Consider the following 13608-nt stretch of genomic DNA (forward strand, 5'->3'; position numbering starts at 1 on the left):
CCCCGCCTAAGGGTTGCACGAAAGCCGGGGCGGCCCGGGCAAGCCCCGGCCCACGGACTGCGCTGGGGAAGCAAAAAACAGAAGGAGCCTGGATTAAGATCCGCGTGCCCCCGCCGCCCTCATGTGATGCCTGCGGCTCCACATCAAGGGGAGAGCGCTGCGGAGGAGCACCCGCAGTGGGGACGCTGCTCGTGTCACGGGCAAAACCCATTTCACGTTCAGAAGTAGCATGCTAGGGCTTGTTAGCAGAGTTTGCCAAACGGCGGTGTTGATTTAAGTCTCGAATTCAGAGCTGAGCTGGTGTTTTAGCTGATAACTGCCCTCAGCTTTAGGCGAAGTCACCTTGCACAGGGACAACTACAACCCTTCAACTGCTCCTGCCACGGCTGACATTTATGGTACAAAATCCGGTTAGGGCCGCTTTACTTAATCCCTGGACTCCCTTTACAGCATTGCATAAACAGCATTAGAGCTCTCCTAAACTCTTCCTCTGTCACTTGCTGTATCTTTTAATTTTTTTAAAACTTAGTTTTCTCCTTCGCTCCTTTAGCCACAACATCGCCTTTGCTATCGCACAGACCTTGTTTTCCTCCACACTGTTTCTTAAACCATTTACATCCTCTTAAAATTTACTGACAAAGCTACCCAGCTCTCCTGAATCCCACTAGCCCGTGACAACAAGGGAATGGATAAAGACAGACTCTCACTGGGCATTTAAAATTGGGATGTTGTTTAGTAACTGAACCGTAACAGTTTATTTGTTTGATTCCATTAATTAACTTGGTTCCCAACTTCTTGTTTGTTCACTTATTACATCAGATTTATATTCTAGCTTGCAAGATCATTGCAAGAGCATTGGGAAAGGAAGCTTCTTGATTTTGCTCAGTAAATCTGTTGTGCAAATAAAAAGCAGTAACTAACTTGCACAATACAACTCAGCACTGAAGATTTGGAAATTCACTGAGTTCTATGGTCTAATTCAGGAATATTAGTTTATACAATGAAGAACTATTAAAGCTTTTATTGCTGTTTCTGTATACGACATTTCATGGTTGTTATCAAGTATGAATGAAACAAGAATGAGCACAAAGCTGTGCAGGACAACAGCCAATTTGGGTGGCCTATATAAAATTTCTGATGTGATATTAGAATGACACTGGATTTGAGTAATGGAAGTAAATTTTTTACAGTCTGTAGGATGTGAGAACTTGGGAAAAATATTTTTCTTGAATCAGAGAGCTCTATTTTTATCAGACAACAGGGATCAAATTGCTCTATGTGAAGCCTAAATTTATCAGTCTGATTCTTCAGATTCCAGCTTGTGTGATGAAAGGTAGAACTTGTCCTTTTTGGTAAAACTAATCTAGGCAAACTTAAAACAAATACTGTTTGCTGACTCTTTCCTGGGATCTCTTACTTTCTTAGGACTGGACATTCCTATCAAGAAAACCAGCTGTGGAGTTACTTTTCCTCACTGTTTTCCCCAGGTTTATTAAGGCAAAAACCAAGGACCAACCAACCAATTAGAATGAACTCTCCTATCAGTACTTAGTATACAAGAAGCCTTTTAGAGAGTGTTTGGGAGGTGCTTGCATATCCATTATCCTCCCCTTTGAACAGTCCTCACGGTAGTTATTCTAATTTCTTGTGCTGTTATTATTATATCTTCTTATAGTGTATTCATATTTTACAACATTACAACATGGAGGGGGGGACACAAGCTCTGTGTTTCTTTAAAATTTCCCTCAAATGCAGTTCAGTGTAAGTATGATGCAGAGTTTTTATACCTTGGCTAACTCAAGACTTTTCAAGAAGCCTTAATTTCTTTTACCTTTAACAGGGAAAGATTTTGGAGAAGACTGGACTTTGCAGTCAAATCACTTTTGGCCGATACGTGCGACAAGGACGGAAACTAGGGGTGGATCCAAAGCTCTTTATCCGGGATCTGCAGTTTAACAAAGTACCTGTGAGGGTTTATCAGCCTAAAGCTACCTCTGATGGGCGAAGGAGAGGTATCATCTTCTTTCATGGAGGAGGCTGGGTATTTGGAAGTCTTGGTAAGATATTTGCAGGAGGAATTATAGTAATGCAATTTACTATAATAAATGTCTTTACTGAAAGAGTGGTTAAACATTGGAACAGGCTGCCCAGGGAAGTGGTGGAGTCACCATCCCTGGAGGTATTTAAAAGACGTGTAGATGAGGCTCTTAGGGACATGGTTTAGTGGGCATGGTGGTCTTGGGTTGATGGTTGGACTCGATGATCTTAGAGGTCTTTTCCAACCTTAATGATTCTACGATTCTATGATTCTAATGTAGAAAGAACATTCTCATCTTTTTATAACACTGAAATAAAAGGAGGTTTCAGCGTGTGATTTGGGAGGAAGTCTGAAGACAAATGCATGCCTTTCTGGAATGAACATTCCCTAGCTGTCTCAAAGATTAGGGCAATAGCAAAGCACTAATGAAAATATTTATTTTCCAGATACCTATGAAAAAGTATGCCGCTACATATCCAGAGAAAGTGAATCGGTAGTTGTATCTGTTCAGTAAGTGAACCCTACCCAGTTCTATTGTTGGGAGATTATTGTTGCTGTGGTGCCGCAGCAGAGCTGCACTGGTTTTGGAGATGTTCTTTTTTGCAGAGAAATTTCTATAGAATTCAGTGAAGTCCATAAAGAGACAAATAATGATAACGGGGATTTCACAGCTTTTAACTGTTCATGCCCTGATATACTCAGAAAAGACCCAAATGGAAATATTTGGCACACTAAGAAAATCTATAAAAGCCAATCAAAAACTTAGGTAAAATGTCTTCCTTGTGCTGAACATATGAACATGTAATAAGATGCTCCAAAAAATTGTGATTTCTAGAAAAAGAATCATCACACTGTATTACTCCCATTTTAGACACAGGAAGCAGAGGCACAAAATTATTAAATTATCTTGTCAAGAATACACAGGGAGTTTTCAGCATGACTGAGAAATGTACAAAGTCTCAGTCAGACTCTTAATCAGAAGACAATCCTACTTTACTGAGTCCTTGTGATGGAATACACAGTTTGCAGCTTATCCACAATCACTAACTGAGGAATGCCTGCTTAGGAGGTAATGAATATCCTGACCTGGAGGAAAATCACCCCGAAATCATAGGGCTGGAAGGCAGCATACGATACCATTTCCTGATTAATACTAATGACATTTCCTTCTCTTATACTTGTCTCTTCCTGTGTACTAGGTATCGTTTAGCTCCTGAACACAAATACCCCGCTGCGTATGAAGACTGTCTTAATGCCACCATACACTTCATGAAGAATATAGAGCACTATGGGGTGGATCCTGCCAATGTAATTGTCTGCGGGGACAGTGCTGGCGGCAATCTGGCAGCTGCTGTTCAGCAGACCCTTGCAGGTAGATCAGACCTCCCCAGACTACGCGCTCAGATCTTGATCTACCCGGGCCTTCAGGCACTGGACTTCAATTTACCATCCTATCAACAGAATCGGGGAGTCCCTCTCTTATTCCGAGAACGTGCCGCCTTCTTTGCTTTGCAGTACCTAAATGGGGATGCATTGCGTATGCAAGAGGTCTTGGAGGGCTCTCACATTCCTCCAGATATGAGGCTGAAGTACAGGAAGTGGGTGAGTCCAGATAACATCCCTGAAAAATTTAAGGTCAGAGGCTACAAACCACACAAGCCCCACGAATTCAAGGCTGAAGTTTATGAGACAGTGAAAAGACTTTGTGAGCCCGACCCGTGTCCACTGTTAGCTGAAGATGCTGTTATTCACCAGCTGCCCGAGTCTTTCATCTTGACTTGTGAGTATGATGTGCTAAGAGACGACGGCTTGCTTTACAAGAAGAGACTGGAGGACAACGGTGTTCGAGTGACCTGGTACCACCTTGAGGATGGATTCCATGGAATCATAAGCCTATATGATTATTGTGGTTTCTCATTTCCAGCTGGAAAAAGGGGATTGGACAGCGTAGTTAACTTCCTAAAAAGCTTATAGTAAACATCTTAGATTCCACGAGTCTGTTCATGCCTCAACCTAGGAAAATATCTTTTTAGGATATTTAATATCAGGTGATGGGTAGTCAATCAAGGGCAGCCATTAACAATGATAAACAAGGCTCATCAGAACCTCATTCCAGCTATTAGTTGGAACATGGAATATGCAAACCTTATACAAGCTTGTACCATGCTGCAAGCCCTTATCTTTAGCTCTGTCAATAAAGAAGAACATTATTTTGAATGGACATCCTGGTTTGTCCCACTTGTTTAAAATAAAATGTGATATGATGAGAGACTGTCTATGATGAGAGACTGTGTGTTGTGCAGGTATGTGTGGTGTGCTGGTATAGAGGAGTATGTCACTTACATCACAATGTTTTGAGACATACTCTGTGCTCTGATTCTGAACTTTATTAGAGAAAAAAACCTAGCTGACTTCAGTGGGTTAGGAGCCACTGTTTTGCTCAACAGTAAATATGATGCGGCCTAGAATGTGGTTACTGGAACGACAGTCACCGTGGGGATAGCAAACACAAATGGTTCTATGGCCAAGCAGTTCCACACATCACCCACGTTTCTCAGCACACAGGCAGGCAGAAGTGGAGCCCCTTTCTGCCCTAGTTTTAGCACTGGACTGCTGAGTAATCTTTCACCCGCAGAACTTGACAGTTCCAACAACTGGGGAGGGTAGCGCTGGTGAGACAAAGAAATATGATTGCATCGCAAAAAGATGGACAGGATTGGTGGAAAATTGAACCGAAATACTCTAGTAAAGTTCTCATTGGAAACTGGCTGGATGAGAGGAAAAGGGTAAGATCAGGAAGGAAGTGTGAGAGCAGGAATAGAGGGGGTCAGAACCAATGCTGTGGAGGTGGTATACTACTGCAGTCGTAAGCTAGAGTCCAGGCTCATCTCAGAAGAGTAATAAAAGGGAGAAAGATAAGCGTCTTGCCTGGCCTGCATTAATTAATTTTGTTTATGATCTGCCATTCTTCTCTCTAAGCCAGGACAGAAGCAATGCCTGAGCATGGGTTATACTGTGTGGTTCACACCAGACATAACATTAGCCAATTAAAAATCCTGTAGCACTTTTCATGGCAATCACTTCAGACTGCTCTACAACTTACGTACAACTATACAACAGCAATATATACAACTTAATAATATACACCAACATTATACAGGAGAGGCTTCATTAACCCTTCTGTAAGTTAATACTTCTTATTACTTGCATCAGAGGATCTCAAATAATTTGGATATCGGTTTCATTTGCTTGTATAAACAACAGCAGTGATAGATTGCATGCCCTGCTTAAGAGCTGAGCAAAATTTTATCATGAGACATTTAACTTTGTCAAAATGTGCCACTTAGGTTCAATATTGGAGCTGTTAGGGCAAATCCTCCTGACTCTGCTAAAATTACTTCCTTTAGACTTTTTTCTTTTTTCTGGAGCAAAATACTTGCCTATATTGCAGAGACTGGCCTGCTGTGGCAGAAGTAGGAACAAAGGGACAAAAAACAAAAAAAGGGTTCATTTGCCCTTTTCAGATGATAGTTCACATGGCAGGTGAAAATATTTAACACCACACCATGAATAATTTTTCAAGGGCTGTACAGTATCTTATATTTACACCAAGGAATCAAGCCAGAATTTTACAATGGTGATTATACCAGCTGACTTTACCATCTGAGAAAAAGTACATAGCACAGACTTCTTTCGAAATAAGTGCTTTTTAAATGCATAGATGAAGAAGGCAGCACTGGAACAGAACTTCTGTAATTATCAGATTGCCTTAGCTATACTGAGTGTTGTGTATCTCTCTAGTTTATAAAAGACATTGGGAAACTCGGCAGCAGCATATACAGAACAGACTTCATTTGCTTCCCGGATCACAAACCAGACCAAACACTAAGAAGAACCATGATGGAAAAATTTGAGGTAAGAAATTTCAAATGTAGGGCTGCGTGTGCCAACATTTGAAACAGCAATGATCTTTAACTAATACTTAAATCATATTTTATATCCTTAAACAACTATATGCCTAAAAGAAGGCACTGCAGCTTCGTGGCCAGTTTACAGGATCCAGATCTCCCTTGTATGTTTGATTAAAGTAGGATGCCTTTCAGAGGTAGACAAACGGCACATGCTTCTTGGTACTCTGGTCGTTCCCCAGTCTCTGCCTCAGAGGGTGACCGGGGCACATGGAGAAAATCAGCATGTTACTGTCAGCTAGGATGGGGTATTTGTGTCTTCAGGACATTCCGTGGGCTATAATATGAGCTTGCTGGTAAAAGAGGATTATTTCCATCAGCACGCCTCTGATACATAGGAACAAACTGCACTTAAATGAGTCCCAGATCTTTCACAATACTTTTCCCACAAGTATTATCTGCTAGAATGTCCCTTCCTCCAAGGTGCCTCTCCACCCTAAGATATTCTTATCATTCTCTCCTGACAGACAGTTGGAAAGCAGTATGTGTAATGCTAGTGCACAATGAAACACTTAAGCAGCACAAGACAATCAGCTTTTCATTTGCAAGCTTCTTAAATGTATCTGCAAATCTGTGATGCATGTGTTGAAATCAGACTAATCAGATCTCATGACATACAGATGTAGTTGCTTAATTTAACTGGAAATTTACTTTACTTTAAATGCAAATGCCCTTATTTTCAGGGATTAAATTCTAAGTAATATAAGTACTGACAAAACTTTGTGATATCACTGGTAGTACAGTCTGACTCAAAAGCACACTAAGCCATCTGAATACTATGTACAAAGACAAATGGCATGGTTTCACGTACATCTCATTTCAGGGCCTGCCAATACAGCACTTATTCACCCATCATGAGGAACCAAGAAGCCGAAATTTAGTATCGGAGTATGACGATAAATACAATAGACACGGTTACAACCCTGTGCTGCCTCCCCTCCGCAGCTGGAATGGACGCAAGTTTGCCTGGATTCCTCAGAAAACAGATTTCCCCATTCTTGGTAGTTTTTGGCATTATTAATTTAAACAGATGGAACATGGTGCAGTGGTCAATATGTAGACTTAGGGCCAGGAACAGCCTTCTGTTTTAATTCTGAAAATGGATCTTGTGGTGACTTTTGGCTAGTTTCTTACCAAGTCAGTAGCTTATTTTTCTGATTGATAAAGTGGAAATGTTATCCATACAATAATAATCACCACAGGAAGCAGCAAAGGATAATGTCAATGAACAGATTTCTTGCCCCAATGCAATAATGCAAGACACCAGCTAAAACCAAGGAGAGCTGTGAGATACAACTAGCAGGAGAATTCACGGGGTATTATTATGTTTCCGAATTTAAGTGACATGTACAGCTCTGCTGACTTTTTTAATATCTACCAGAGAGACTATAAAGAATTAGGACTCCTTACATTTACACCATTACTGCTGTCCTATTGATATAGGACAGTGATTTTCCCTTCCAGCCAGAGGGTAGACATACATGCCCTGGGAACAAAAAGATCTGTTTTGTCCTTAATCTGCTGTCAAAATAGTACAAATATTCCCTATGACAACTGTGGAGTAAAAACACCAGGACCAAAAATTTAATTCTATCATTTTTAACATTTAATCATTTCCTGTCTCAGAGCCACCCACAAACTATGGTCTTCTTGAGCACCTGATGAAAAAATGGCACAAGAAAGAAGCTGGAGTGATGAACAGTGTCTACACCATTTCCTATGAAAGCCCACCGATTTCTGCTTTTGCTACTTGTCAACTGAGACAACCTGCTAAAACTCATGACCTCCCTTCCAGCCAGGGACATCTTCCCCAAAACGACAGTAGAATCCTGGCCTATGAAGGGTGTCAGAAATATCTGCAAGCCATTGGCCAACTGGTGTGAGACAGAAAAGCAAGGGATGCCTCTGTGTAAACTGCTTAGGGTGATCTTAAGTACTACTTAATATAGCTTGTTGCTCATATATGCAAGAGTGATCTGTTCCACGCAGAAGGAATGAGAATTAGGTTATATAGGCAGAGGGCTGTTTACTAGTTAGAACAAATTGCTGGGTTACATTCTGACCTGCAGATGGCTGGGAATATTTCAGAAGATATATTAAATCACTGAAAACAAAATTTTCATCTGTTAGTTTCTATTCAATGAACAGTTGCAGTAAGAAAAAAAAACCACAACAGAGTGGGGTTGAACCTGAAAGGATATAAATCTCTTAATTGCTTTGTCCTTAGTTGTTTTTTCATTTTTCACAGCTTGCTATACATTTCTTTGAAGAAAACGGAGACAAGAAACTTGGGTTATTCCATAATATGTCTGAAACATCCAAGAATAAAATAAACATATGAAATGGCTGCATACCTAAGGACAAGGTGAACCAACGTTTCTCCCAATGCAGTAAGCAAGCAGACCTTGATTGCCCTTGGCTTTACATACTGAATGGCACTTAACAGTAGATAAGCTGCAAAGTGAACTGCATCAGCTGACCTTACATTACCAAAGAGTAAACCTAGAAGAAATAGCTGTAGGTGGCCTTTATGCTGCAGGATAGGCCACCCTGATGGTTTACTCAGTTGTGAAAGTATGTGAACGACCTACGTAAAGAGTGCTGACAGAAGGCCAAATTCTTATTGCACTGATGTGCAACTTCTGCATTTAAATCACATTTGGTCCAGAGGAGATATCTGCAAGGTTCAGCTGCTATTGGTCTGAGGCTCAACAATAAACTTGCAGCACGTTAAAGGCTTAGAGTAAATATATCTAGAATTAATTCAATGCATACTTACCTCTTCATCAATTTTGCTCAAGATTAGCAATAATATAATTATTTTTAGGAACAAGATAAAGCATATACCTTAGTCTTGGCATGGACAAGCCTCTGGCTGTGGTCTGTACAGAGTTTTACCTCTGCAACATTTTAGTCACTGTGATTTAGGTTTGCTTTTTCAAGGTTGGATTTTCAACTGAAGGACATTGACAATTCAGCTGTGTGTGCAGAGCAACACTGGCACCTATTGGCAAGGTGATTCTGCACTGATCTGTGAGACATCCAAAAACATCTGCAGAGAGGTACACAGACCCTCAGCTGGTTGCATGAATCAGAAAGCAGCATTGTTAATGAAATCTTTTAGAGCTGCAAGAGCCCTGATAATTAGACAAGCATTATGTGGGTTTTTTTTTGGCTTCAAAGCCCGGGGAGATCAAAGGCAATAAGAAGAAATTGAAAGAAAAATAGGTGAAAGTAGTTACTGAAACACAGCCAGATATTCGTGCTGTGTTATAAAAAAAGACATTCTCTTGAAAAAACATCTTTACAATCATCCATAAAGAAGGCATGTCTTACAATGGAATGAAAATTGGCAGATACAGAAATTCTTGTATCTACAAGGAAGCCCATCCAGATTAATTTTATTGCCAATACGACTATAAAAAGTGTACTTTTCTGTTTGTTACCCATGTGCTAATCTTTTTAATGAAAATACCAATCAGGCATGCATGTTGATAGCACAACAAAGCCCATATAATATTTAGCATACAGCTTAGACAATTATACAAAGGTAGTCTTAATTTCACACAACTCTATCAAGTTTGCTTAAAAATCTAGTCATCAATCATTTGCAATTATTAAATATTTATAGTAAATGAAACATTTAAGGTTATTATCTACTGTGCTTCTAAAACCAAAGCTCATACATGGAAGAAAATCACCAGCTTGAGGTACAGGGAATTACTGAGATGCACAAGTACCACCTATGAAATTTGTATGAAAACATTAATTCCAAATCTGTAAGCTGACTGGGCAGGGCTCCCCAAGCACAGGTCTCATCTGTTCAACTATTGAGCCATTTACAAGTAAAATATACAACTACGACACCCAAAGGAACGAAACAAAGCATGCTAGCTAACTGGATGAAATGCATTTTGATAGAGAGCTTCTTAAATAGAAAAATGCACAACTCAGTTGTGATTAATAATACCCGGTAGCAAAATATCTGCTTTGAACTGTTCAACTGATTAGCTGTTTTCACTTCAGCAATACTAAATATGCATCACAGATATCTAGCTAGCTTTTTGGTGACTCAAGCCTCAAGCTGAACTCATGAAAGCAAGCATCAAGGCTTCTCCATTTCTTGATCTGAGTTCAGCGAAGGTAGAATCAAACACCAACCAGCCACTAACAAAAATTGAATGAACGTATCTTTACCTCAAACACATTGCTCAAATATTCTACAAGACAAAATTTCGGGCAGAATAGCACTGACAATCAAGCTTTTTCCCCCCTTTTTTTCCTACAAAATGTAGTTGACCTAGATTATTCCAGACAGAACCCCCCAAAACCGTAAGATTGTGCCATTGCTGAAAGCAATGCTGCAAACACAAGGTTACACCAAGAATACCTCATTTATATTTGCCTGCTGACCATTTTGATTAGGTCATAATCCTATGTTCTGATCCCGTACATCTGTTTTATTGCCCATAGGTAGACGTAAGTGTATACACATTTTTTTCCAAGTACTATACTGCATTTGGCAGAATTGCGTTCAAGTAGGAATGGCAGATAGAAATGAAGGATACCTACACCTACAGTTTATAGACGCTAATTCTTGCTGAGACACACAATGCTGTTTAATCAGTTACAATATTGCTGAGCTTAGAGATTCCTTTAATAATAAATACCCTTGTTGTGTCTAACACAAATACATTTCCCAACTCCCTCGAATCTTCAGAAATTACAAGGACTTTCAGTGAAAATAAAACCACTAAAACAGAGGTCATTTTGCCTGTGCTTCAAGAACAGGTAAAAACTGAAACAACTAAGATGTTCAGAGCTGCCATGGAAAAGAGGTGAGAGAATCTGAAATTTCATCATTAAAAATTTTGCAGTAACTCAGAAATCCATTTACTAGTAAATAGAAAATGCAGGCAACTAATGAAAATGTACAATGGAAATGCTGGATTACACTATGAAGATGTACACTTTTCAGGGAGAGGGGATATTAATGATGAAAATAGCATAACCTTATAAAGAAAAGAGATCAACTTGAAATATAGTCCTAGTGATAAAAACTCTTGAACTTGGAGACCTCTGAAATATGAATCCAGTTCGGAACTTAAGTACATTTCTATCAGACAAGTAAATAGGTAATGTTCATTCTGGTACACTCTGATGTTGTAAGGCATAATTCACTGATGTACAAGCAGCACTTTGGGACTCCTGGGAATCATTCTAATATGCAAAGGCCTACACTTTGCCAGCGTGTCAGATTTATCCAAGCTTTTTTTGAGAAACTTTTTATGAGTCTCAGGGCCTTCTGGTCACTTGTGACTGGAAAGCAAGAGTGCACTGGTCTCTTCAATTTTTCATGGAGCAATTAGATGTTTTGATACAACTCTCTGTTATGAAAATGTTCTAGACAGTCTTGATTGCATAAAATCAGCCTCATATTTGAACTTCTGTGACATTAAAGAGACAAAGCGGTAGTTAGAATTGATGCACATCTCTCAAAGCAAGCATATTTCTTGCCTTGAAGGAGACCGATGTCAGCCTAGATGAGCTGCATAAACAAGAAGGTAAGATTCTTTGGACTGAGAATCTCAGTCGGGGTTGGGACTCAGACAAAGAACACTGATTCTGGCTGGCAAGTTCTGCAATAATTGGGGACTGTGGATGCCAGCTGTGAAGTGAGGGTGGTCACAGAGACTAAATGGCAGGGTTTCAGGGAGAAGAGGCTGTTGACAAGAGGCTGTTCACCTGGTCAGGAGGCCTCTTTCAGAAAGCTATAAATATTCCTTGGAAGGTGCTTAAAAAGAGCTATCGAAGTCAGTTAACTGGTAAAACAGCTTCACTGGTCTGAATTTGAGCACTACCTAACGGGGACACAATGGCTGTCAAGTCCTGTCCTCCAAATCTGCACATTCCATTGCACTGATCTCCTCGAACGGTACCTTTAAGCACATACAGCTCCTGGGACTGGGATTCAGACTCGCGCTGCTCCTATAAGAATATAAAAAAGCTTTCTTTGATGGCAGTTACACAAGGGACGTGTATCTGGCAAGGCTTGTCGTATATTCAAACACGTATTTTTCATATCGGTGATGAAAACATCAAATTGCCATTAGTAACTAGCCTTTTCCTTTTTTAAATTTTTGTACTGTTTGTTGAACTGAGCTGAACTGATCAGCTCTTAAAAGGCATCATCTTAAGACCATGCCATTGATACTCCTTTTTTCCCTGTCAGTCTAAGCAGTCTAAACAGATTTCATTTGCAATACACCTATGAAGATAATCTTACTGCCATATGGGGTTGTAACACTTCAGGAAAACAATTAATTTACTAGCTTTAAAAAGAATTCGTATTTGGTCCTTCTCTAGACAGCACGGCTTTCCTCATAGAAATACTATTACACATAAGATTTATGAACAAAGCAAACACCTGAAACAAAGTGCTGTATCACACAGCTCTTCACAGTGGCATAGAGGCCCATGTAGGGGCACAGTCCCACTGATTTCAATACGACTAAGTTAACCATTAAGCAGGGTTAGGCCCTGCTTACTCACCCGACCAAAGAGTGCATAAACTTCCCAAAACGCGACACATTCTTTGCAGAAACATTTTACTTAATCTATACTCCACGTTCACATTTCAAAGGAGCCACTTGTCTTCAAGTGCAGCTATAAGCAACAGAAATGCAGCAGCACGTCATGAACCTGACTTGTGCTATGAGCTGTCTCTAATGAACATTCCCTTGGTTCTTTTATTTTGTCTTGTTTTCTTATGATTTAAAATCTACACAAGTTCAAAAGCCTATTTGTGGGAATTACTTCACAAAGAAGTAAGTTTGGGATATTGAAGAACTGCTGTAGAATAGAATTAGATTTTTCGACATGCAGCTGTGAGGTAGCTCTTAAGCTAGTTGGTGTAGAGAAGAACTCTGTCTTGACAGTGCATAAAGGAAATAATTTTGTAGTTGCAGTGATGGGGGCATTCGCTCTGGGTATGGAAGGACCCAAGTTCTATTCAACAATGACCCATAAGGAAATTGTTATATAAATAATATACTAGTTGTTTTGGGGCAATAACGTTTGCTAAGAAGGAAAAAATGTCTGGGCACAGCCATTTTATAGGGAGTTACTCTTTATCATCACATACTTTTATTCTTTCAGTTGCAACAACCCCTAAGGATGCGAGCCTCATTGTGCAGAACTCGGCTGTAAACAGACAATACAAAGACAGCCCCTGGCCCAGAGAGCTCCCAAACCTGGGATTGTTTTAAGTACTCGTCAGGATTTTAAAAAATACATTGAACAACCCAGTCCATTTTTTGAAAATAAGAACTCAGGATTGGCTGCATAAATATGTACTTACCTGCTTCAGTGCTGTAAATAGGTAATTTAGGCTGCTGCCTCATGACATATTTTGTGTCTAATTTAAGGAATTGTATATTTGGACAAGAGAGTCTGGACACCTGTCAGGTAAATATTACGAGCTGTAAATTTTCACAGCAGATTTAACACTAAATTTAGTTAGCACTATATATAAAGAGAACATTGACCTGATAGTAGCCCTTGTCCTTGATAGTGGTTGGCCTGAGAGGTAGTTAAGGATCC

General features: G+C 39.9%; 2 protein-coding genes across 2 annotated transcripts in view; both read left to right on the top strand.

The window, feature by feature from the left end:
• Nucleotides 1–4012, top strand: part of LOC103918056 (arylacetamide deacetylase-like 4) — a 4561-nt gene extending 549 nt beyond the window's left edge. Inside the window, exons 2-5 of the mRNA XM_009325295.1 lie at nt 12–200; nt 1841–2057; nt 2485–2548; nt 3238–4012. Of these exons, the coding sequence (XP_009323570.1) occupies nt 12–200; nt 1841–2057; nt 2485–2548; nt 3238–4012 (1245 nt within the window). The remainder of the gene's footprint in view (nt 1–11; nt 201–1840; nt 2058–2484; nt 2549–3237) is intronic.
• A 331-nt stretch (nt 4013–4343) lies between these two features.
• LOC103918058 (chromosome unknown open reading frame, human C1orf158) lies at nt 4344–7889 on the top strand. Its single transcript, XM_009325296.1, has 5 exons — nt 4344–4358; nt 4684–4824; nt 5840–5953; nt 6830–7007; nt 7633–7889. The coding sequence occupies exons 1-5, from the start codon at nt 4344–4346 to the stop codon at nt 7887–7889; spliced, it is 705 nt and encodes a 234-aa protein (XP_009323571.1).
• The last annotated feature ends 5719 nt before the right edge of the window (nt 7890–13608 follow it).

The sequence above is a fragment of the Pygoscelis adeliae genome, unplaced genomic scaffold (assembly GCF_000699105.1).
Source record: "Pygoscelis adeliae isolate BGI_AS28 unplaced genomic scaffold, ASM69910v1 Scaffold36, whole genome shotgun sequence".
NCBI classification, from domain to species: Eukaryota; Metazoa; Chordata; class Aves; order Sphenisciformes; family Spheniscidae; genus Pygoscelis; species Pygoscelis adeliae.

Excerpts from the sequence above, each read along its gene's own strand:
- LOC103918058 (XM_009325296.1), top strand. Across the intron at positions 4,825-5,839 it reads GGCTGGATGAGAGGAAAAGG|TTTATAAAAGACATTGGGAA; the intron begins GTAAGATCAGGA and ends GTATCTCTCTAG. Across the intron at positions 5,954-6,829 it reads CCATGATGGAAAAATTTGAG|GGCCTGCCAATACAGCACTT; the intron begins GTAAGAAATTTC and ends ATCTCATTTCAG.